Source organism: Anastrepha obliqua, chromosome 3 (assembly GCF_027943255.1).
Source record: "Anastrepha obliqua isolate idAnaObli1 chromosome 3, idAnaObli1_1.0, whole genome shotgun sequence".
Lineage (NCBI taxonomy): Eukaryota > Metazoa > Arthropoda > Insecta > Diptera > Tephritidae > Anastrepha > Anastrepha obliqua.
The window spans coordinates 55,018,700-55,042,932 of NC_072894.1; the positions used below are offsets into that span (position 1 = coordinate 55,018,700).

Here is a 24,233-nt window from a genome sequence, read left to right on the forward strand (position 1 = left end):
AGATTACATCAGAAATGCTAACCCTACAAGTATGGAACCGCCTGCATAACTATCTAGATCAGACGTGTACATTTCCTCAAGTGACGAAAGTGATTTTACGCCAAATCCTAAACGAACGCGCAACATGTGGGTATTGTCTGATTCTATTTCTGACTTAAATTTATTTTTCGATTCTAACGTTTCTTAAATAAAGATATAATTTTCAAAAATACAATATTTTGTTTATGCGATTTTATTTAATTATCTATAGTTATAGTATGGGACTAGTGCCCTTTTTTATGCGATTTTATTACATTATTTCAGATTTATGCGGTTCTTAGCACTTTTGAAACGTATCTATAGTTTTACTATAGAACTGGTAACTTTTTTTATACTGTTTTTTATGCTGTTTCTTGCAGAACATATCTACCGCATAAAAACAGAATCTACTGTAATTGAAAAAAATACCAGTCTAACGGTTAGACGCGATAGAAGTGAAACCTTCCGTAAAACAAACTGAGAGAGAATGAGACGAAAGCAGCATTAGGAGCGGGATAATTATAGGTTCATTATAATATTGCTATAAAGTTCATATTTTATTTTCTTCATTTTATTATTATTTATCCTCAATGTTTTCAATTTCAACAAATGATACGAGTGGCTTATGATAGCTAAAATATGATACAAAAGCATTTCGTAATGTTTTTCGGCGTGCACGAAATTCACGTACACGTTCTGTTGAAGTCTTTGCGGTTTTTTTAGTTTTAGTTTTATTTTCTTTTTGTTTTTTTCTGTCGATATTCACGACACTTTTCTGCATTATTTTTCAGCATAATTGCGGTAAATATTTAAAAATGAAAATATTTACGAATATAAAAATACGGACACAATACAGCACACGCGGTTGCTATTATGAGCGTCGTAACGCGTATAATACACAGACGTACTAACATACACACAAACATTCGTAGGACGCTTGGTTTGAATTTTTTATACATATGTATGTATACTATGGCCTAGCCTATGTACGTACATACATATTTGTGTTCTGAACTTCCAGCAAAACAATGCTTATTAATATACACATATGTATCTACATACAACCGCACACACAGGCCACTCACTTTATTCCTGTAAATGCGTATGTCGTCCAAAGCTAAAATTCTATGCCTAGCGACTACAAGAACAAAATGCATTAATAGGCGCAGGCGTAGCGGCCATCATCCTAGTTGCCATAGCGCTGAACAGTCGCGGCGGCGCCGAACAGTTTCAACTATTGTACTGTGCAACAAAAACTCATCATCAAAAAATTGATTTATAAATTCGAGCTCATAGTTCTAAGAGCAAGTACTTTCATTCATAAAACGAGCCGCCCATATGCTAATTTTCTCGACAATTCGAAAATAGTCAATATTGGAATATTTCGCGTAGAATTATTTGCCAATATTCAATTTTTGTCAAGTCGAGTGCCCGCGGCTCCGTAAATATGTTTGCACCCATATATGTATGTAAATATATGTTTCTAAATGCTCGACAACCGCAGCTGCCTGTTCAAGGTTACTGTACATTAGGCCGGGTCAATTTGTGGGAAGGCAAAAAAATCGCCCATTGCTCTGTGAAAATCATATTCTAGGGATCAGAATTAGAAATTTTGCCGAAGGAACCATACCTCTAAAACGATTTCTGATGTCCCCCAATATGGGTCGAACTTTTTAGTTTCTTTTCTATAACTCACATTCATTCATTTACATATGTTCTGACTAAATAAATTTCTTACGAGAAAAAATAGATAATATTGTATTATAAATAAATAAAAATAAAGAAAAAACATAGCCATTTAGCTGATTTTTTCATGTAAAGGCCAAAAATGGTGATATTTTGAAATTGGGGGACATCAGAATTCGTTTTAGAGGTATGGTTCCTTCGGCAAAGTTTCTTATTTTGATCCCTAGAATACAATTTTCATAGAGCAATGAGCGATTTTTAAATCGACCCGCCCTACTGTACATGCAATGCTGTGCCTATGAATGCGCGCTGGATTTCTTGAGAAATTTTACCGTATGTTTTGCTGTGGCGAGGCACATATGTACATACACACAACATATATACATATATCCGCATATATACATACATATATAAATTCACAAATTTAAATTTGCTTAGCCATCCTTCTGTGTGCCTGGTAATGAAGCATTTTCTATACATACATATATATACGTATATCTTTTTTCTTCTTCTTTTTGGTGTCGCTTTTTCGTTTCATCGAGTCTCAAATCACTCCCAACGATTCTAAAGAAGTTTTCACTTGAAAAACACGTAGTAAAACACACTTCGCGTGCTCACGAACGCCACAATAACGTCAAACAATAAGAAATCATTGAATTTGGGAATAGTGGATACATACAAAAGCAGATAAAAAACCATGTGGAAAACTAGAATTTTACACAATCGCTCTTCTGGATCACATTGCACCATTGCATTGAACTTAAGAATACTAAAAGTCAAATTTATTATTTGCTTTAAATAAAATCGAAGGAAGATATTTAATTAGAACTACATGCATATGTATGTGTATAAAGCTACTTGTGTACGTATGAATGTAAAAAGCATTTCACTAACATTGTAACCATTTTCTGCGATATTCAGCGCGCGTTCTGCCACCCTAAAAGCCACATGTGAATGTACTCTAGACCGGGTCGGTCGCCATACGAAAAACAAGTGGCAAAAGTCCTCACCTATATTTAACGCTAATGTTGAGAGGATTTCGGCACCATAAAAACAGTTTATTTAGCCTTATAAAAACCGCGGAAATATTGGGTATGGTAATAAGAGTCCGCCCTCGTTAAAGAGGGTCCGCTGCTGATTTTATTTTTGTGTTCGAGTATTACTAGACTGGTGATTTGAAGGTGTATATGTGAGGCCTCGATCGCAATAGCTGATATTTGTTTGAAGTGTAAAGATGATTTTTTATCTGACGTCAAAAATACCTACGTGAAGTGAAGCTCATGCTCCATTATTACCTTTTGAAGAAAAGTGCAGCGGAAACGTGTCGTATCTTGATCAATATTTACGCTAATCACGCTCCAAAGTGGCATTTTCGAGGTGAGTGATAAAGATCGCGAAGGGGCACCGAAAAAATTCGAAGAATCTCAACTACAACAATCATTGGCAGAAATCACAAACAATCGAACGGCAGAAAATAAAATATTCTGTGCATCGCATCGTCACTGGCGATGAAAAATGGTTGTATCATGATAACCCTAAGCGTCGAATGTTGGACGCTGCCAGATGAACCAGTTTCAAAAGTTATGTTGTGTATCTGATAGGATCAGACGAGTGTCATCTATTATGAACTCCTTAAACCATCTGAAACCATCACTGGCGATCGTTACCGACTGCAGCCAACGCGTTTGAATCGAGCTCTCAAAGAAAAGCGGAATGGGACGGTAGACATGACAAACTGATTTTGCTGCATGACAACACCGGGACCGTTGCTAAATCGGTCCAGAAATATTTAGAGGGACTGAATTGGGAAATCTCGCCCCACCCGCCGTATTCTCCAGACATTGCACCTTCGGATTACCATCTGTTCCGATCAATGCAGTCAGCCCTTATTGGAAAGCAGTTCACTTCTTACCAGAACACTGAAAACTGCCGTAATGAATGGTTCAAGTCAAAAGAAGTCGAATTTTTCGTCAGAGGAATCCGTATGCTGCCTGAAAGATGGAATCAAGTTGTAGCTTCCAATGGCACATACTTCACATAATATCGTGTGTTTTTAATTCTTTAAATAATTCGTAACTTTGGCTACGAAGGACGGAAACTTATTCCCATACACAATATTTTTTTTATTATAACTTCGCACCCGATTTTCAACAATAATGTGTCATTATTCCTGTCACGTGGAGATATATATTTTCTTCAAAGTAGTACATATTAAATCTCATTGCGTATCGACATCTTGGATTTTATACGAAAATTCAATTACAATTATTTTCATATTTTGCACAGCTGTCATGAGTTTCGTTGAATTCTTAACTAAACAATCTAAAAGCAATAAAAGATATCATATATATATATATAATTGGCGCGTGCACCCTTTTCGGGTGTTTGGGCGAGCTGCTCCTCCTATTTGTGGCGTACGTCTTGATGTTGGAGGGACCTACAGTTTCTAGCCGACTCCGAACGGCAGATATTTTTATGAGGAGCTTTTTCATGGCAGAAATACACTCAGAGGTTTGCCATTGCCTGCCGAGGGGCGACCACTATTAGAAAAATGTTTTTTTTTAATTTGGTGTTTCACCGAGATTCGAACCTACGTTCTCTCTGTGAATTCCGAATGGTAGTCACGCACCAACATGTGACATAATTTAGGTAAATATATTCGATATGAAGGTCAACAATTGTCAAATTAAATCAACAAGATATTGAAATAGATAATCGCCGGATTGTTCTATATTCACCCATTTTATCAAAGACGTTCAAAGCGCACATCAACGTTGAATCTTGCCATTCAGTGAAATATATTAAATACATTTGCAATTATGTAACCAAAGGTAGTGATATGGCTGTGATTGGTATTAATGCAAAGAATTCCAATGATGTTTTTCCAAATGTGTTTTTAGTAATGAAGCAGTTTGGCGAATATTTTTTTTCCTATTCATGAGAGACATCCAACTGTTGTTCATTTAGCTGTGCATTTAGAAAATGGGCAAAGAGTATATTTTACAGCACAGAACGCGGTACAAAGAGCTGCTCAGCCACCATCTACCACATTAACCAGTTTTTTTGAGATATGCCAAAACGATGCTTTTGCTCAAACATTGTTATATTCTGAAATGCCAAAATATTATACTTGGAATCAATCCTCAAGGAGATTTATACGACGGAAACAAGGAAAACCAGTTCCAGGATACCCAGATGTATATTCTACCGATGCGATATATAAATACATGCTTCCCATCAAACCCAAATGATTTGTGGATCAATGATATTTTGTATCAAATACGGATTAGAAGGGGAAATCCAAATATACAAATAAGCGAAGAAATTTACAATGAAGCATTGATTTGAATTGTGGACATGTGCTTGATGATGTCAAACAAATTATTATTTCAATTAGGCCTGGCCGCGCCCAATCGTCCAATGCATGCTGCTTTTAAACAAGAGTTGCACCGAGAAAAACTGTATGATCTCAACACTTTGAAAGAATTAATTCAAACAAATCTTCCACTATTGAATGAACAACAGAAGTATGTATTTGATACACTTATGAAAGTAACAAATGATAAAACAGGAGGGATTTACTTCTTAGATGCACCTGGTAGTACAGGAAAAACTTTTTTGATTTCATTGATATTAGCAACAATTCGCTCACAAAATAAAATTGCACTTGCACTCGCTTCGTCGGGGATCGCAGCAACTTTGCTGGTGGCCATTCAGCACTAAAATTGCCATTAAACATACAAAGCAACGAAACTCCAACCTGCAACATTTCGAAGAACTCTGCAATGGCAAGGAGGCTTTAGACAGAACCTTACAAGATCTACGGAGCAATCATAACCCATTTGGTGGTGCAATGATTTTATTAGCAGGAGCTTTTCGTCAAACATTGCCAGTGATTCCACGACCAACGCCTGCTGATGAACTTAATGCATGTTTAAACTCTTCCAATTTGTTGAAAAATGTCAAGATATTACGCTTAAGCAAGAATATGCGTGTCGAGTTGCAAAAGGACCAATATGGAGACATATTCTCTAAACAACTCATTGACATTGGTAATGGCGAATTTCCTATAGACACCTTGACTGGTTGCATTAACTTTGTTCAAAGTTTTTGTCAGTTAACTTGATCAAAAGATGAACTTATTCAAAAGGTGTTTCCAGATGTTGCTCAAAATTACAGAAGCCATGATTGGTTGAGCAAACGGGCTGTATTGGCTGCAAAAAACATAGATGTAAATGAATTAAATTTCAAAATTCAAGAACAAATTACAGGCGAATTGAGGATATATAAATCAGTTGATTCGGCTACAAGCCAAGATGATGTCGTCAACTATCCGCCTGAATTTTTAAACTCGATGGATTTACCAGAATTGCCACCTCACAATCTTCAATTAAAGGTAGTTATACTGTTGAGAAATATCAACCAACCGCGATGAGAAATATCAACCAACCGATAAGAAAATTATTGAACAACGTGAACATAGAAGCAACTATACTGAAAGAAAAGTATAAAGGAGAAGAAGTTTCCAGTGCGGCTTGCTTTTACTATGACCATAAATAAGTCCCAGTGGCAATCATTAGGTGTTTGTGGTATTAATCTACAAAAAAACCCATGTTTCTCATATGGTCAATTGTATGTTGCCTGTTCCCGTGTTGGAAAACCATCATATTTGTTTGCATTTTCACCAGGTAATCAAACAAAAAACATTGTATATCATAGAGCACAACAATAAAAATTAAACAGATTTTTGTTAATACTTATATACGTTTTATTTCATTATTTTTCATTATATCGGTTATTAACCCTATGTTATTAATAATAATAATAAACATTTAATTATCTCAATGTCTTGTCATTGAAGCACCCACTTTATAAATATTTGTCGCCTTTAGGTTCCCACTATCCCTTTAGATTATTTTTCAATCAGGTTTGAACCTTAAGTTCCGCTCTTAGTTTGAAGCCCTCTGGATAAAATCACACTCGGGGTTTTTAGTGGGTCCCAAAAGGGTGACCTAAATTCGTGGAAGCAAAGATACTTAGTTCACCCGAGCTGACCCTTTTCTTTAATTCTCCTGAACAGAACTGTCACCATGATGATAGGGCGGTGTGTGATGGTCAGCAGAGTAAAAGTATTGTAATATAAAGGGTGGTAAGTTTCAAGGCCGGTGTTCATTTTGAATAAAATAGAATTTTTTTTGTAAATTATTGTCATTTCTCTTTATTATGATAATATTGATATGGCTCAATGACGTATGGAACAAAATTGGAACAAATGGCCGCCGCGGCTTGGGCGGCACAAGTCCGTCCGATGGTCCATATTTTCCATGACGCTGAGGCATAATTGCGGTTCTATGCCGTTAATGTGCCGAATTATCTCATCCTTTAGCTCTTGAATTGTTGCTGGCTTATCCACGTGCACCCTTTCTTTCAAATAATCCCAAAAAAGGAAGTCCAAAGGTGTCAAATCACATGATTTTGGCGGCCAATTGACATCGCCACGACGTGAGACTATTCGGCCATCAAATTTTTCGCGCAAAAGAGCCATTGTTTCGTTAGCTGTGTGACAAGTGGCATCGTCCTGTTGAAACCACATATCGTCCACATCCATATCTTCCAATTTGGGCCATAGAAAGTTCGTTATCATCTCACGATAGCGAACGCTATTCACAGTAACTGCCTGACCGGCCTCAATTTGGAAAAAATACGGCCCAATGATGCCGCCGGCCCATAAACCGCACCAAACATTCACTCTTTGGGGGTGCATTGGTTTTTCGGCAATCACTCTTGGATTATCATTCGCCCAAATGCAGCAATTCTGCTTATTGACAAATCCACTGAGGTGAAAATGTGCCTCATCGCTGAAGATGATTTTCTTCGAAAATTGGTCATTCACTGTTGCCATTTGCTGCCACCATTCTGACCATTGACGACGCTTGAAATGGTCAAGAGGCTTTAGTTCTTGAGTCAATTACACCTTGTAAGCGTGTAAATGCAAGTCTTTATGCATAATGTTCATCAACGACGAGCGTGAGAGGTGCAATTGTTAGGCACAACGACGAGTTGAGGTGGACGGCTCTTCAACCACACTATCACGAACAGCAGCAATATTTTCTGTAGTACGAGCTGTACGAGCATGCACTGGTGTTTTCCCATCTCCTACAGACCCGGTTTGCTCAAACTTTTGTACAATTTTTCCGATTGTACGCACATTTGGACGATTAAATTGACCGAAAAAATCACGAAGTGCGCGATGTGCATTTTGATTTGAACGCCCGTTTTCATCATAAACCTGAATAACTATAACGCGTTGCTCTATTGTGTATCTTTCCATGGTTTAAATTGAGTTAGTCTGAAATTGAAAAATGTCAAATGAAATGCAGAAAAAACACATTCAACTTCGGCCCTTGAAATTTAACCACCCTCTATATGCCAGTAAAGTAATTGGCGTGTGCTGCCTTTGTTGGGTCTTGTTTCGATCCTTCGCCCTTTACGGTGTGCGTCTTGATGTTTTTCCACAAATAGAGAGACTCAAATTTTAATGCCCCCTTTAACCACCCAAAGGCAAATGATTTTTTATGTGGGCCTTTTCATGGTATAGTGTATTGCACTCAGAGGTTTGCTGTTGTCTGTTTGAAGGAATTCATAATGCAACACACCGCAAATATCTAATTCCGCGCCGAGGTTTAACTGTTTCTATACTCCTGCACCTTCTATCATAGGAACTTTAGAGTTTTAATTAATTGCATAAAAATGCGAGATCTCAAAAGCCTATCAGATTGTACTAACCATTAAAGTTTTGTAGCCTCATATCATATTTCAAGGTCGGTCAGTGAGCAGTTTTCTGGTCCACATGTTTCACTTATGTAAAAATGGCCCTTAGGAAAAACTGGCATGTCATAAGTTCTCATATGGAAAGACAGAGCATTTCCTCGTTTCTCATTTTTGGTAATTCCGTAATATTCAGTATGCACCTTTCCGAAATATATACAAATATCCAAATTTTGTCTCGTTGACTGAAAAAACTTGCTTAACGTTTTCTTTTTTTACATTTAGTTAAAATCGTCAGAGAATTCTATCATCAGAGGGAACTGAATTAAATGTCCCAATCAATTAATATTTAGTAAAAGTCTTGAAGAAGAAAGCTAGCATGTAAAACATAAGTCCGGTAGATTTTGAGCAGCCAATCTTAAGTTACAACAACTCCAACTGTAGGTCAACTATTTGGTTCCTTCAATCACCACAAATAAGTAAAAATATAAATAAGATCAGAAGAATTTTATCTGCACATCCAAGAGATTTGATCTCCTACTTACAGGAGTTTATTAATTTCGTTCTGCACCATGGCGTCCTCAGAGCCTTGATCGCGGCTTGACTATCGGAGAAAATGTTAATATCTCCCTTGCTCACACGTTCCCTAAGCCTTTTGCATGTTTGCAGAATCGGAAAGACTTCTGCCTGAAAAACACTAGCAGTATTCGGAAATTTTAAGCAAATAAATAAATTGGCTGATTTAGAGAAAACCCCTGCTCCGACTGCCGATTCCAGCTTGGAGTCGTCAGTTAAGATAAAGGTACGAGCTTCGACAGATTTTCTCCACATTTCAATCCTGCTTGCTTGGAAAGATTACCCTGGAACGACCCTCAAACACCAGTTTAGGGATAGAGAGAACTGTCCTAGAACTGTCTCAAAAATACGGTGTTAACTGCCCAAAACTGATACATTGTAGATATAGTACTTTTTTTTAATGAAGTTAGTTGTTTTTAATCATGTAAATATTAAATAAAAAAAAAATAAAAAATTTTAAAATTTCATTCGAAATGGTCACAATTTGGTCTTACACAAGCTTTGGAATGAGTAGGTCATTCAGCTCTTGCAGCACGCACGATTTTCATGGATGTTGGCGTTGCTGCTCGAACTAAAGATTTTTGAGGCTCTCCAAAATTCTGTAAGGTCTTCGACAGTCCATGTTCTCCATTCTGACCCCAAACTGAAGTCCAATGGATTCAGATCTAGGCTTCCACACGGCCAAACTTCTGCGGCTACCAACTCAGGTATATTGTTTTTTATCCACTGCTGGGTGGTTTTTACCTTATGATGGGAGCGAAATCTTGCTAGCAGATCCAACGCTCTCCATTGAAGAGAGTAGTGCTCAACTGCTTCACCACCCCTTCTTAGACATCATCTTAGTACACTTATGCACCGGTCTTAACCCGTTTTTCGGGTTAACGCCATTTCAAGACACTCCCCAACAAACCATTACCGAGGCTGGATGGTGGTCAGGCTGAACTCTCGGAACAACATTTTTTTTATAGATTTTGCCATTTTATGCATTAAAAACTTCTTTAACAGTGAAAATTTTCTCATCTGTGAAAAGAATATTTTCATGGCCGTTGACCCCGTGCCACCAAAGAAGCTGCTTGTATCTGTCGAGTCTAATTTTCTTCAAGCACCCTGTCAAAAGATAATCGAAAGATAATCAGCGACCGAAGGCTTTCATGTAGAGATCATCTCTAATTAGTCTTCGCATGGATATGATTGATACATTCATTTTGCTGGACATGATTTTTTGCTTTCGAAGAAGATTTCAGCGAATTCTTTTTCACTGCAATGCGAGTTTCCTTAGCTCCCCACTCCATTGTCAATAAGTGAAATTTTAGTATATTTAATGGGTAGACAAATGATATACATATATGAAGAAAAGCTAAAATAACGGAATTTTTTTCTGCAAATTTGTTCTCGCCGTATGCATTGTAAAATTTATTACAGAATTTATGGCAAGTCTAAGTATATCCGTGAGCTTTTGACAAAGTAACTTAACGGACTTTAACAGGATTCGTTTTTTACCAACATATACACATTTTTAGCTAGAAATTGTTCATACAAGCATACATATATAGTTTATATGAGCTTATCTATATTATAAGCCAACAGGATTGTGCTATCTGTGAAGCTAAAAATGCTAAGTCGACGTGGACTGTTTTGTCAAAAGATCAAAGAATTGTAAACTCACTCTGTTGCATATAAATACGTTAACTTACAATTTGATAAAAAAGTTATTTGCACAACTCGAAGCAATAATGTACTATATTTCTCTGCTGCTTTTGTAAATATTTTTGTAAATATTTTCTTCTAAAAAATTTCACATACACAAACAACTATTTTTTTTTATTGTTGCATGCACACTTTACCAAACTTAAATACAATTCTTATATGCGCATTTTGCTTTCTGCCTATCTGACAATTGCACCATGAAAAAAATTGCGATTTTTTTTTGCCAAAGAGATTTTTCTATAAAAAAAATTATCCAGCATTGCTTTGAATTGATAAAATAAAAACACATTCATAAAAACTAAATTTTAAAAATATTTTAAATGAGTGAACAAACTAATAAAATTTATATATCATCAAATCATCAAGCATTGCTTCGCAAATATTGCAAATGGAATGTTTAAGGATATGATTGACTGACACTCACGGCCCAAATCACATATGTATGTACGTGTGTTCTATAGCACACAACCACACATAATACACATTTATAGACCTGCTTACATATGTTCGTATTTGAATGCATGTACCAATTATATAATAAGTCTGTTTGGCTACTTAGTTGCGTAATGCTGCTATACATAATGCGATGGCGTAAGTGTAGTCGTAAACGCTTAGCGATTTCGCAAATTTCGTTGAAAATCGTTTATTTAAAATACTAGGTATGTAGGATGCTTTGTAAATTTAAGTAAGTAGTAATGCTAAGTACTCTTTTGAAACAGATTACGATTTAAGCAACTCGCGTTTGCACGTTATACTGTTGATATGCATCCAATCGACATACATACAATGCAATTTAAATCATATAACATTTCCTCTATAGCGCAATACTTTGCTTAGTATATTTTCTTTAGGATATTTTAGTTGAAAAATGCATTGTTCCTAGAACGACGTTTGCAGTTGCAATGCATACATACATAAATCAACAAAAAAAATTAGTAATATGTAAATGCATATTTAAAATGTAATTAAGTGTCTTCTCAACCTCGGATCGGTCTTCTATCGCATGCACATATTTTTAGTGCTCGTGTGCATACATAAATACTCGTAAATGTTTTTAAATTAATATAATATTTAGTAATAATTATATAAATATTTAGTTAATGTTATTAAAATTCGTGTGTGTAGTTAGCGAGTTGTTGTGAACTTTTCTAAGCCACTTTAATGGCATCTTAGTTTGGTTTGCCGTTGTATAATAAATATCTTTTTTAAATGCTAAAAAATATGTACTAAATAGGTGTTCTCTATGCCAAACTATCTATTATTTTAGTTGGTCAATACGCGATAACTCTACTCGAAATTACCCATTAATCCAAAAATCATATAGAAAATGCTTTTAGAAATTCATTTAATATATATCTGTTAAAGTCAGAACCAGTCTATTCACTATTTTCTTATTATTTCATTCGCCTAGCTCATACTTATAGTATGTATACATGTGTCCAATTTACAACCAATTTGTGTAATAATATAAAGGGTATTCCAATAAGAGGTGCTATTTAGATAAAATATCAACGGTTTCGTTACTTGTGTTTCACGTAGCGCCGTCTTGTTGAAAACAAACGTTGTCCAGATCAATACCATTCAATTCCCACCATAAAAAATTGTTAATTATCTCTCGATAGCGTAATCCATTCACTGTAACTGTTGCTCCAGCTTCATTTTCGAAAAAGTAAGGTCCAATGACTCCGCCGGACCATAAACCGCACCAAACAGTCACACGTTGAGGATAGAGAGGCTTTTCACCAATAATTATTGGATTTTCTGAGCCCCATAGCCGACAATTTTGCTTGATGACGAAGCCACCGAGGTGGAAATGGGCTTCATCATTCAAGATGATTTTTCGAAGAAATTCCGGATCATTTTCATGCATTTCAACGACCCAATCAGCAAAGACACGAGGTTGTTGATGGTCGGCCGGCTTGAGTTCTTGTGTTAATTGGACTTTATAAGCCTTAAGACTAAAATCCTTTTGCAAAATACGCCTTGTATAGATGCAAGACTTGTATTTTAGCTCTATAATACCATAATAAAGCCAATCTTGTTATATGGAGTCGTTGTCTGGTGGAACTCACTGGAGAGGATGACATCAGTTAAGTGACATCAGGCAGAATTGCCGCTGCACTTAGCGCAATCAGACTGAGGGGCTTGGGCTATAAGCTCAATCTCACATATGGGCACTAAAGCATCCTCAGAAACTTTGAGTTCATACCCCGTCGACGGATCCGTGTGTACCCTCGCTTAGTCCAAGCGGAACTTTCTCCACCCATATTCCAACAAGGGAAGAGTGGACCGGGGGCAACACTTGGGGACAGGGCCTGGTTAACCTGTTCACGGATGGCTCGAAGTTGGACGGCAGGGTTGGAGGAGGAGTATTCTGCAAAGAGCTCCCCACCAAACTCAAATTAAGGTTACTGTATCACTGGCTACTTACTTGCGTAATAACTGTTAAGAAGGTAAATATTTACTCCGATAGCCAAGCGGCAATTAGGGCTTCAGAATTTTTCGACATAACGATAATTTGGGCACCTGGTCATAGTGACAATGCTGGAAACTGCGAAGTCGAAGAGCTGGCCAGACAAAGACCTGTGAGGTAGTGTGCCCGCGGAAGGAGAGGATCGGGATCCCCTTGACAACCTGCGCTCTAGGGGCAAGTACATGAACGTGTAAGGTCGCGAAATCATTCTGGCCAAGTTTGGATAGGAGGCATTCGAGGGATATTCTGAAGATGACAAAATCTCATCTCTCAAATTTCGTGGGCATCCTTACGGGGCACTATCCACGGGGTATACATGCCGTGAGACTCCGAATTACTTCGAGTCCTGTTTGCATCAGCTGTATGGAGGATGAGATGGAATCATCTCAGCACCTGCTCCTTAGCTACCCAGCCCTCGCGGGGATTGATAACAAAAATCTGATGAACTTCATCAGCAGCATAAAAGTGCTAACACAACCGCAAATTAGTCACCGTTCTTAGACCACAAGTATTCAACCCTCCCCATCCCTCTCCTTTTCGTCCTATCGTTTTTTCCTTCACTTCTTTTTCCTCTCTTGCAATGGTATCACAAAGGATGAACCAAACTTCTTTAGTCCAAGTGGGCCCACTCTCTGGGCAACCATTACTACCTAACCTAACGAACCGTTTCTGGCAAATTTTCACCCTTTTTATTGTGAATTTTAATAATTTCAATGCGTTGTTTAAGCGTGTATCGTTCCATTTTTATTAATGGCGTAGTTTCTACTTGTCAAATATCAAAAAATTACAGCTTCAAAAGTGACATCTACCGAAGTAGCGGGCTATTCAAAATAACACCTGTTATTGGAAAACCCTTATTAAAAAATAGATAGGGAGAGTAGAAAAAATTAATACTGCAAGAATACAATAAGAGCTTTCATGTACCAGTATATTGACTTAACCGTAGTTGAGCAGAAGGCCATCAGCTTCTCCAATGGTCCTAATGTCCTTGGTGAACAAATTTTTAACACTTAGAGGCTCGACTCTATAAGAGTTGAAAATTTCAATGTCTGTTTGAACAAGGCCGGACCTTTGCACATATAAAACACGCGTGGACGTCTCGTCATCCTCTTGTCCCAGTAGATACGATTCAATAATTCAGTATCAAATGTGATTGTTATTATATAAGGTTGTCAAAAAAGTCTTGCGGTATTTTTATTGAATTTTCAATTGTTCATAAAATTGGTTATAATAATGCGATTATTATTATTATATTATTATATATATTTCAACTCATTATATTATATTTCAACTCATTCAATACAATAACTGTTAAAAATATGTAATACAAAAACTTTACTTCATATAATGGAATTACTTTAGCTGGAGGAGTCTGTGCAGAAAATGCTGCCGCATGTACCGTTACCACTACAGGCGACCACCTCACGTTTGGTTAGTAAAGATGCTACTGCCAGGCCGACGGCGCAACTGCTGCAACTGATTAAGTACTTTATGTAAGTAAGAATGATAAGCTGTTACGTAAAAATATAATTATTATATACTTACATGTGATATACATCAAATGCCTGTAAGCATAATATTAACTTGTGCACATGCCACATGTACGCAATAATAGCGACTCACAACCTCTTTAATTATATACCCTTTTAAGGGGTTACATATATCCGGCAGCGCCAAAAATGTGCTAAAAGAAAAGTTGTTTCTAGAAGGGATAACAATAGAAATAAATATAAAAAAATTGTGTCCATTGCTTATTAGTACTTAAACTTTATAATTTTAATTTTTTCTTTACAAAAATTAGTATATAAAAAATTACGTGACCCAAAGTACAATGAAACAAAGTTGCCCCACGGTCTGCATTAATTCTTGTAAAATAAAGTTGTAGTTATAGCCTGTCGAGCCGGATCTTTGAATTTCGAAAAATTTTACAATTAAATTATGTTTATAAAATTTTTTAATAAAAATATCAAAAAATAAAAATAAAAAAATATTAAAAAAAAACGCATGAAAAAATATTAAAAACTGTACGAGTTATCACGCAGGCCGTGCCGGAAAAAGCAGTTTCGAGAAAAACGAGTTAAAACTTTCAAGTGCATTTCGCTCGAGGTCGCGCGACTAATGAGTTTTAAGTCTTTGGACTTAAATTAAAACCACCGAAGTTATTTTTTTCACTATTTTTGTTTAGACAAAATCAACCTTCTTGGTTGATGTGAATCTACAGACTGACTTAAAATAATTTTCTTAATTCTAATAACATTTGTTTTGCGCTCACTTTATGCAGTACCTTATGCTTATTGAGAGCATAACTGCATTGAGCGAAAAACGTGTCGGTGTAATATTACATATTATACTAAGCAAATCTTTTGGTGGGAACCTTTACTTGTGAAATCTTAGTATCTTAGCATTTAAATAGTTTGGTGTATGATTCCAATTTCATTAAATGTAAGACAATACTCTCACAACTCAAAAAAAGAGAAATAAATAGATAGGGTGGTGGAGTGATGGTACGTAACTCGCACATTTAAAGCAAGAACTTAAAATGAATTTTTTAATTTAATTTGTTAACTTACGTCTAATCTCCCATTCCAGCTTCATATTGTATGCCTTCCTGATCAGTAATCAATTGATGTTGTTTATTTTTTTCCAGTCGACGAGAAGTTGCGGCCTCTTTTGTTGCTTTCAATGATCAATGATCAATTGTTCGCTTCGAATGATCAAATACAACTAATCTTTAGTTTCATAAACCTTAGCATACTCTCATAATGTTTTATGGATGTCCTTATACATACTTTAGAATAACAAAAGAACCAGCAGGCTAAAAGGCTCCGAAAGTAACGGCCAGCTGCCTCAAACGAAGGACAGCTTACTGTGCGCATTAAACTCTCGTCGAGCAGTTACATTTTCTACCATAACTTTGTATCCATGGGGAATTTTTACAATCGACTTATAAAGAACTAGCAACCCGCCCGGCTTCGCACGGTTATAAAATATATACCCTATGTCACTCTCTGAAAAAATGATTAAAATCGATCCAGTAGTTTTGGCTTCTTCATTACTGCCCGTGGCCCGCACGCGTTAAATTTGGAGTAAAACAGTTCCCCTTTCTTTATAGCATGAAGATTTCCTGCTATCTTTGGAATATCTAAATTCATACCCTACACTTTTACATATTTACTTTTTACATTTTTACATATGTATTTATTTTATTTTTACAACAATTAATATATTACAGAATGTCTTTATATACAACGTTCATAGCTTTCTTGTCATTAAACAATACAAACATGTTTTCTCTAGAGGTTACTCTTGAAAGAGCGACATACAGTTGGCCATGTGAAAAACAGTCAACGCTCAAATCTAAGCCTGCAACGTTGAATGTTTGAGAATGTTTGAGATTTATCAATGGTCATTGCAAAAGATGTCTTTACCGGAAATTGTAAGCGTTTAAATTGGAATGGTAGATCCGATGGTATCAGAGGGATTCGGGGAATCAATACATCTTCTCCGGTACCACATCCTGTGAGTATTGTGCACTCTATTATGAAAGTTTTCAGTGATTTTACCAGCAAACGCGTGCCATTGCAAAGTTTAGGTGGATTTAGGTTTCTTAATAAAATAACAGGACAACCTATTTTCAGCTCCATTTTGTGAGGAGGGAGTCCAGACGGGTTCAAAGAATTTAGAAATTCTGTAGGAAAATGAACAGTACATTTTCGTCGGCGCATCAATCTTTGAAATAATCAAGTTATTTACTTTATCTACTTGTTCGTTAGTTGGTGACAGAATAGCTCTTTCTTTAAACCAAGATATTGTCTTATAACTTATGTTATCAATGTCAGGATAGACATTGTTGACTAACTCTTGGATGTTGTCTATCAAAACACAAAGGTTTTCAAGGTTAATCCTTCCCTCACTTTGTGTTAATTCTCCATTGCCAACTTTAAGCAGCATCTCTGGAAATAGCCTGTTCTCACGTGAAGATGACGAAACCCTCATATTAGTTTTAAGCTCTAATTTATTGACATGCGACCAAAGGTGGGATCTTTTTAGCGAAGCATTTATTTCGTCAGCACGTGTTCCTCGAGTCACAACTGGTAGAATTTGACGGAAACCTCCTGAGAACAGAATTGTACATCCACCCATAGGTGAATTTTTGTTGCGCAAATCGCGCATTGTCCTATCCAGTGCTTCCACAGACGTCTTGTTTGACATGGCAGCTTCGTCCCAGGCTATTAATGAGCAGTCACGCATCAATTTTCCTGTATTGCTCTGTTTAGAAACACTACAGACGCTGTTATTATCATCGGTGGCGATTTTCAGCGGGAGCTTGATTGTAGAGTGTGCGGTTCGGCCTCCTTTCAAAAGAGTAGCGGCAATGCCGGATGACGCAACAGCTAACGCAATTTTTCCGGTAGATCTCAATTACTAATTACTGATGTAATATCTTGAAAAATATTATTTTCAATTATATGCTGTAAAGAGCCATATACATAGATCTATATGAAAACAACAATGTATTTAAGGTATTTAATTGGATAAGGATTAATGCTGTACCTATTTGTTGAAATCGTTTCGAAAATAAGCTATTAGTTGTAAAAAGTAAATGACAAAAAATGTTATTGTATGGAATCGATAGCAAACTTAACGCGCTCCGAATCAAAAAAACTATTCAAAAACTGTATTTTAATTATGTGCGATTTACTAATATAGAACGTGAAAATAGCGGTTTATTTCGCTGTAAAATTGTATGTAAATTATGTTTTTCCTTACTGGAATAACATTTTTAAAAAAGACGTGCTTCAGTTAAAGACGGAGTAAAAACTAAACTTTATTCTATAAATTCCCTTATTTATATCTTTACAATTTGTTTACTTAAATCTATGTATTTCACAATGATGGTTTGGCATTGCATCAGCCTGGTCAAAGAAGATATCAATTTCATTTTCAATTAATTTTTATTACGCAGCAGCATAATGCTGAGCTGGCGGATTTGTAAGATGCAAAATATGTTTTCTCAATTGTGTTTACATTTAGCATTGTAATGGGGTAAGTGGTCTGCCGTTAACTCCCCCTTCTCTAAAATGAATCGCCCTCGATTCAACGATTTCTTTTGATAGAATATTTATTTTATTTTGCAACTCAAAATATAATTTTTCTTGATTTCTTTGGAACTTTTCTTGCTTTTTCATTTGTATAAACAATATCAATTTATGAACTGTATATGCTATTATTGCCAGTGACATGAAGGTCAATAATGACATTGATTTGGGATTTTCAATATACGAATTTCCAATTTTTTCTAAGAAATTTATGTTAGTGAACTTTAAAGTGTCGTCATTTGAGTTTACAAATTCAAGTATTTCATAATTTTTAAAATGATTTTGTTTTATAAATTTTACAATTTTTCCTGTGGGGTTTTCATATGTTTTGTTATCTATATTCACACTTGTATTAAAAGTTATTAAATATGTACCATTTATTACAATTTTATTAACTGTATGTTTCCCTGAAACTAATATAGCCCCATCTCTTATTTTATCTATTTGTTTATTATTTTCTTTGATTTTAGTGCAATTAGCTGGCTTTTTATTTAACAAATTTATAAAACATGTATTTTGTAATTTTTGCTTACAAAAAATATTACTTATTTCAATTTTACATTCTTCAATAGATATAAATGTGTTATTACATAATGCTACTTCATTCTCAATTATTAATTTCCCATCATTTTGTGATATTGGTCTGGTTTCAAATAACGTACAAATATTATTTATTTTGGGATATTTAATATACAATATAATTAGATCTGATTTTTGTATGATTTTAAATGTTGAAACGTCTAATAAGTCTGTCAAGGTTACTGCTTGTAATTCGTTCTGAATTATTTCTCTTGTTTCATCTGTATGAAGTATATGTGAGTTTAATATTCCTCCTTTTGCTAATGTAATAGTTTGCAAAATATTTTGTAATTCATATATTATCATTTTAATTCTCTGTTTACGTATTATTCTTTCATGCGAAATTCCTATGATACTGTTTACTAAATTCGTTAAACGTCGTATTTCATTAAATATTTCAGAATTTGTCGTTAGTTGTTTATTGCTATTTTCAATTAAATCATTAATTTTATTTGAAATAAAAATGTAGTCGTCATGGTCAGGTGTGCCTGCTATCCACTTCCATACTGTACCTATTTCATTAATTCCTCTCTTTGTTCTAGTTTTTTCCAATTGAATTAAAGAAGATTCTATAATTTGGAGTTCTGATTCTATTTCTAGAAAGTCCGATGTAGAATAAGAATGTTTTTCTTTTTCTTGTAAAAAATATAATTTTTCTTCATTATATAAAGTTTCATAATATGTTAAATTTGTAACATGGAAAATGCTTCCAAACGATTCGTATAGCAATGCTTGTTCATTCTGTATTAAAAAAATTTTAACTTTTAATGTTATCCTTATGTATTATTCTGTTTCTGTTATTAATTACTACCTTATTTGCTAAGTTCTCTTTTACTTGTTGTCTCTTATATCTGGGCTTTAACTTATTTCTTTCACCTACAATTTTTTCATATATTACCTGACCAGAGTGGTATTCCTTATTTAATCTATTTTTGTTATGAATCGCAAGCATTTTCTTTTGCGCCTGCTCAGAGTATCATGTAATTTTTCATGATCTATTTTATTATGAAAAATATCTGTTGGTCGGAATTTTGTAACGGAATGTATTGTAATATTATATTGTTGTGCAGCTCTTAGAACTGTTCCTAAATCACTTACTATGTTGTATTCCTCTTTTATACATCTAGCTATCTCTATTATCGTAGAATGAACTCTTTCAATTTGTCCATTAGTAATACTATGCCTTGGATTGCAAAAATATATTTCAATATTTAATCTCTGCATTAACGATTTGAATTGAGGTGTTGTAAAACTTGGTTCATTATCTAACGTTATTCGTTTCACATCTTGGAAAGTTTGAAGAATTTCTAAAACCTTTTCCTCAATATTAGATTTGTCTTCTATATTTTTTAATATTAAAAATTTTGAATAAGCATCAATACATGTGATAAACTTCAACCCCTGAGCATAAAAAATATCTAGGTGAAGCTGCTCTCCCTCTTTTTCTGGAATTGGAGCCTCTTTTATTGGAATTTTTTTCGGATGTCGATCATATTTGTTCCTATTGCACGTTATGCAATTGCGTACATATTCCTTCATTTTCTTTCTCATTTCTGGCCAATAGTATAGTTTTTCTATCTGTTTTATATTTTCATTGTAATTTCGATGCGCTCTGTTATGGGTTTGCTCAATCATACCTGCTTGATCTTCCCTATTGGGAATGTCCATAGGAAATAGCTTAGTATATACAAATTTATTTTGAAATGTTTCTTTTAGAGGTCGCTGTATCTCATACAAATCCTCTACTGTGCAGTGAATTGCTGTTACCAATTTAGGTTTTATGTATTCTTTTAAAATAGTAAGTAGATTCTCAACTGTATCATATTCAATCAAATGTCTTTTTCTTCCAAAAATTTCTATCATTTCATGTATAGTGAACCTATTTTTACATAATATAATTTGTTGTTTAAATTGATTTACAGGTTTGTATGTTTCCTGTATTTGATCATTTTCGCTACTTTCCGCTGAATGTTCTGATTCACTTGACAAATTGTTTATTTCAAGGCGTGATAATGCATCAGCCACAACATTCGTTTTGCCTGGCCTATAGACAAATTTTGGAGAAAACTCCTCAATTAAAGCATGCCATCTTTTCATTTTAGAATTCGGGTTGCGCGTAGATAATGCAAATGTTAACGGTTGATGATCCGTGTGAATTTCAAGATTAGTTACTCCATAAAGATAATTACGAAGATTCTTCAGTGCCCATACAATCGCAAACAACTCTTTTTCATTTGTGGCATAATTTCTTTCTGTCTTATTAAGAGTTTTGGAAACAAAAGTAATGGGTTTATTTTCTTGAGAAAGGACTGCGCCTATTGCAACATTCGATGCGTCAGTAGTTAACACAAACTTTTTTGAATAATCTGGTTGCGTCAATTCCATTGCTGATGCTAAACTTTTCTTTAGCTTTTTAAAAGAAGATATCCCTACTTCATCAATTTTCACTAATACCTTTTTTGACATATTTTTAGAGACCCTGCCATTTTCTGCGGATAAGTATTTTGTCAATGGCTTTGCAATTGTTGCATAATCTTTAATGAATTTCCGGTAATAACCGGTAACACCTAAAAACCCCCTTAATTCCCGTAAACTTTTGGGTAGCGGGTAATTAAGCATTAATTCAATTTTATTTGGATCTGTTTTAATTGTATTTTGAGCTATAATGTAACCCAAAAATTCTATTTCAGTTCTGAAAAATTTAGATTTTTCAAGAGAAATTTTCATATTAGCGCTTCTTAATATTTCAATTATCATTTGCAAATCCTTCATATGTTGCTCTAAACTTCCTGAAAAAATTATTATATCATCCATATATACATGACATGTTTTTCCTATTTGATCACGCAATATATTGTCCATTGCTCTTTGAAATATTCTGGGAGCATTTTTTAGACCGAAAGGCATTCTTAAAAATTCATATTTTCCGTTATTAACGGAAAAAGCTGTTTTTTCTATGTCATTTTCCGACATTAAAATCTGATGAAATCCTGACTCTAAATCAATGCTTGAAAAGTATCTTGATTTCCCTAAATTTGACAAAATTATATTCGTATCCGGGATGGGATAGCGATCGGGAATAGTATGAGCATTCAATTTTTTGTAATCTATCACCATTCTAAATTTTGGTGAACCGTCGTCGTTAGTACCTTTTTTTGATACCACCCAAATGGGTGAATTATAAGGACTTTTACTAGGCCTTACAATATTTTCATCCAATAATCTTCCAATTTCTTTATTTACGAAAGAATTCACAGACAGAGGATATGGGTACTGTTTACTCCATATCGGCTTTTCATTTTCTGTTCGTATTTCCGCTCTTACATCTGTTCTAAACGGAAAACTTGTATCAATATTTGCGTGTTTTTCCACTATTCTCTGCTTTATTAAAATTCTAAATTTCTCAAGGTTTTTACCCTGATTTCTCCTTTCTGGAGTTTTATAAGCTCTTACTAAGTGAGAGTCTTCACTGTTTTCATCAAAACTTTCATTGACTGCCTGATCTGAACCTTTTTCAGTTTTCATGGAATAGTTATCCCTTATATTACCTGAATATTCATCAGCTATTGCTTTAGGATCTTCAGGTGCCAAAGACAAACATTTATATGGCATACTTTTACCGGTAAATCCCTCGGTATATGCTGTAGAAATTTTCTGATCCACAGTGTTTATTTTATAATTAATTTTTTTATTATTTTTTCTTTTCTTATTGCCGGTATTTTCTTCGGCGGGCGCCTTAGGATCCTTTTGTCCCAAGGGGTTAAAATTTTCTTTTTTCTCATTTTTATTTTCATACTTTTCTTTTTTGTTGCAGGTACTATCATCTGCTGGCGCCTTAGGACCTTTTTGTCCCAAGGGGTTAACATTTTCTTTTTTCTCTGAGTTTACTCTTTCTTTATGGATGTTAATATTCATACTTTCATCCACCTTTTCGTTCTCATATTTTGTTTTATAAATTATTTTGTTGCTACGTATATCGATACGTGCTTCTATTTTCTTTAAAAAATTATATCCTAAAAGGATGTCCGAATCCAAATTATCTATTTCATAGAATACTTGTCGAACTCCGAATAAATTTATTATATGGTAATATTTTATAATAGAATAACCACTTACAGTTCTCACTCTTTTATAAATGGCTAATTCATTTCTATTTTGATATACTCCCTGCTTAATATAACAAGAAGTTGCTCCGGTATCTACCAGTGCTTTCAATCCTTTATTGAATTTTTTATCATAAACTATGATGTAGGGGAGGTCGTTCCCCTTTTCCCTAAAAAATGTTCTTCATTTAAATTGTTTATTTTAGGAGTTTTTCCTTGCGGTCGAAAGCTATTATTACTTTCTCTTCGTCTCTTGAAGCCTTGCATATGTTGGTTCTGAGGCCCTGAACTTTGTTGAGTAGTATTTAACCCATTGCCTGAACTACTTGTCTGGGGTTTGTTATTCTGATTAAAATATCTGCCACCTTGTTGACCAAAAGGGTTGTAATTCTTATTGTATGACCTGGAGACAGATGGATCTACGTCCATTGGTTCTGGTTTTGGTACGTTATTCCTTGTTGGGAACCTCAAATTATTATTGGGATAATTTGTTGTCCTAGCTCTGCTTCTTTCATTTGCAAAATTTTTAGCAAATAATGCCCTTTGGTTGTTTGATTCTAGTTCCCGTGCTTTTGCCAAAGCATCAGGCAAATCCTGAGGATTGAGAGAAAATATTATGTCTCTTAAAGGTGCATTGAGACCAGTTACAAATATTCTTAAAGCATGATCCCTATTATTTTTATTAAGTTCTTTGGCTATATCGGATGAGCTACCATGAGTCATTATTGTTTTATTTATGAGTAAGGTCAATTTTCTATTGACCAAATTATAATACTCGACAACTGTCATTGATCCCTGGCGTAAGACACTCAGTTCCTGTTCTATAATGTGTATCGGCCGTTTGTCTGAATAAGCAAAATCTAATCGCGCAATTATTGCATCAAAATTCAACACCGTACCATGATTGGTGAGCGTGTCATTCGCATCTTGTGTGATCTTGTTTCGCAAAATAGTAAGGGCTGCAAAGTATCTTCTACTTTTCCTTATATACAGGCTCATAGCATTATGTGCTGCCTCCCTCCAACTAACGTAAGAATTTAATTTCCCTGAAAAATCTGGAAGGGATTTAACAACATCAAGAGATTCTTGGCACTGTATATTTTCGTCAATAGACTCAGTCACATAATCCGTCACCCTACGAGTATCTATCTCAACTTGAGATCGTAATCGTTCAACTTCCTGCCTTAAATTTATTGTGCTCTCCGCAATCAATCTTGTAATTAA

The 24,233-nt window shown here is 35.0% G+C and overlaps 1 protein-coding gene and 1 pseudogene across 1 annotated transcript in view; both read left to right on the plus strand.

The window, feature by feature from the left end:
• Positions 1 to 3,999, plus strand: part of LOC129242008 (SCY1-like protein 2) — a 151,307-nt gene extending 147,308 nt beyond the window's left edge. The window contains exon 15 of the mRNA XM_054878572.1: positions 3,991 to 3,999. Coding sequence (XP_054734547.1) covers positions 3,991 to 3,999 — 9 coding nt within the window. The remainder of the gene's footprint in view (positions 1 to 3,990) is intronic.
• A 10,573-nt stretch (positions 4,000 to 14,572) lies between these two features.
• The window catches only part of LOC129242009 (uncharacterized), a 114,021-nt pseudogene continuing 104,360 nt past the window's right edge, over positions 14,573 to 24,233 (plus strand).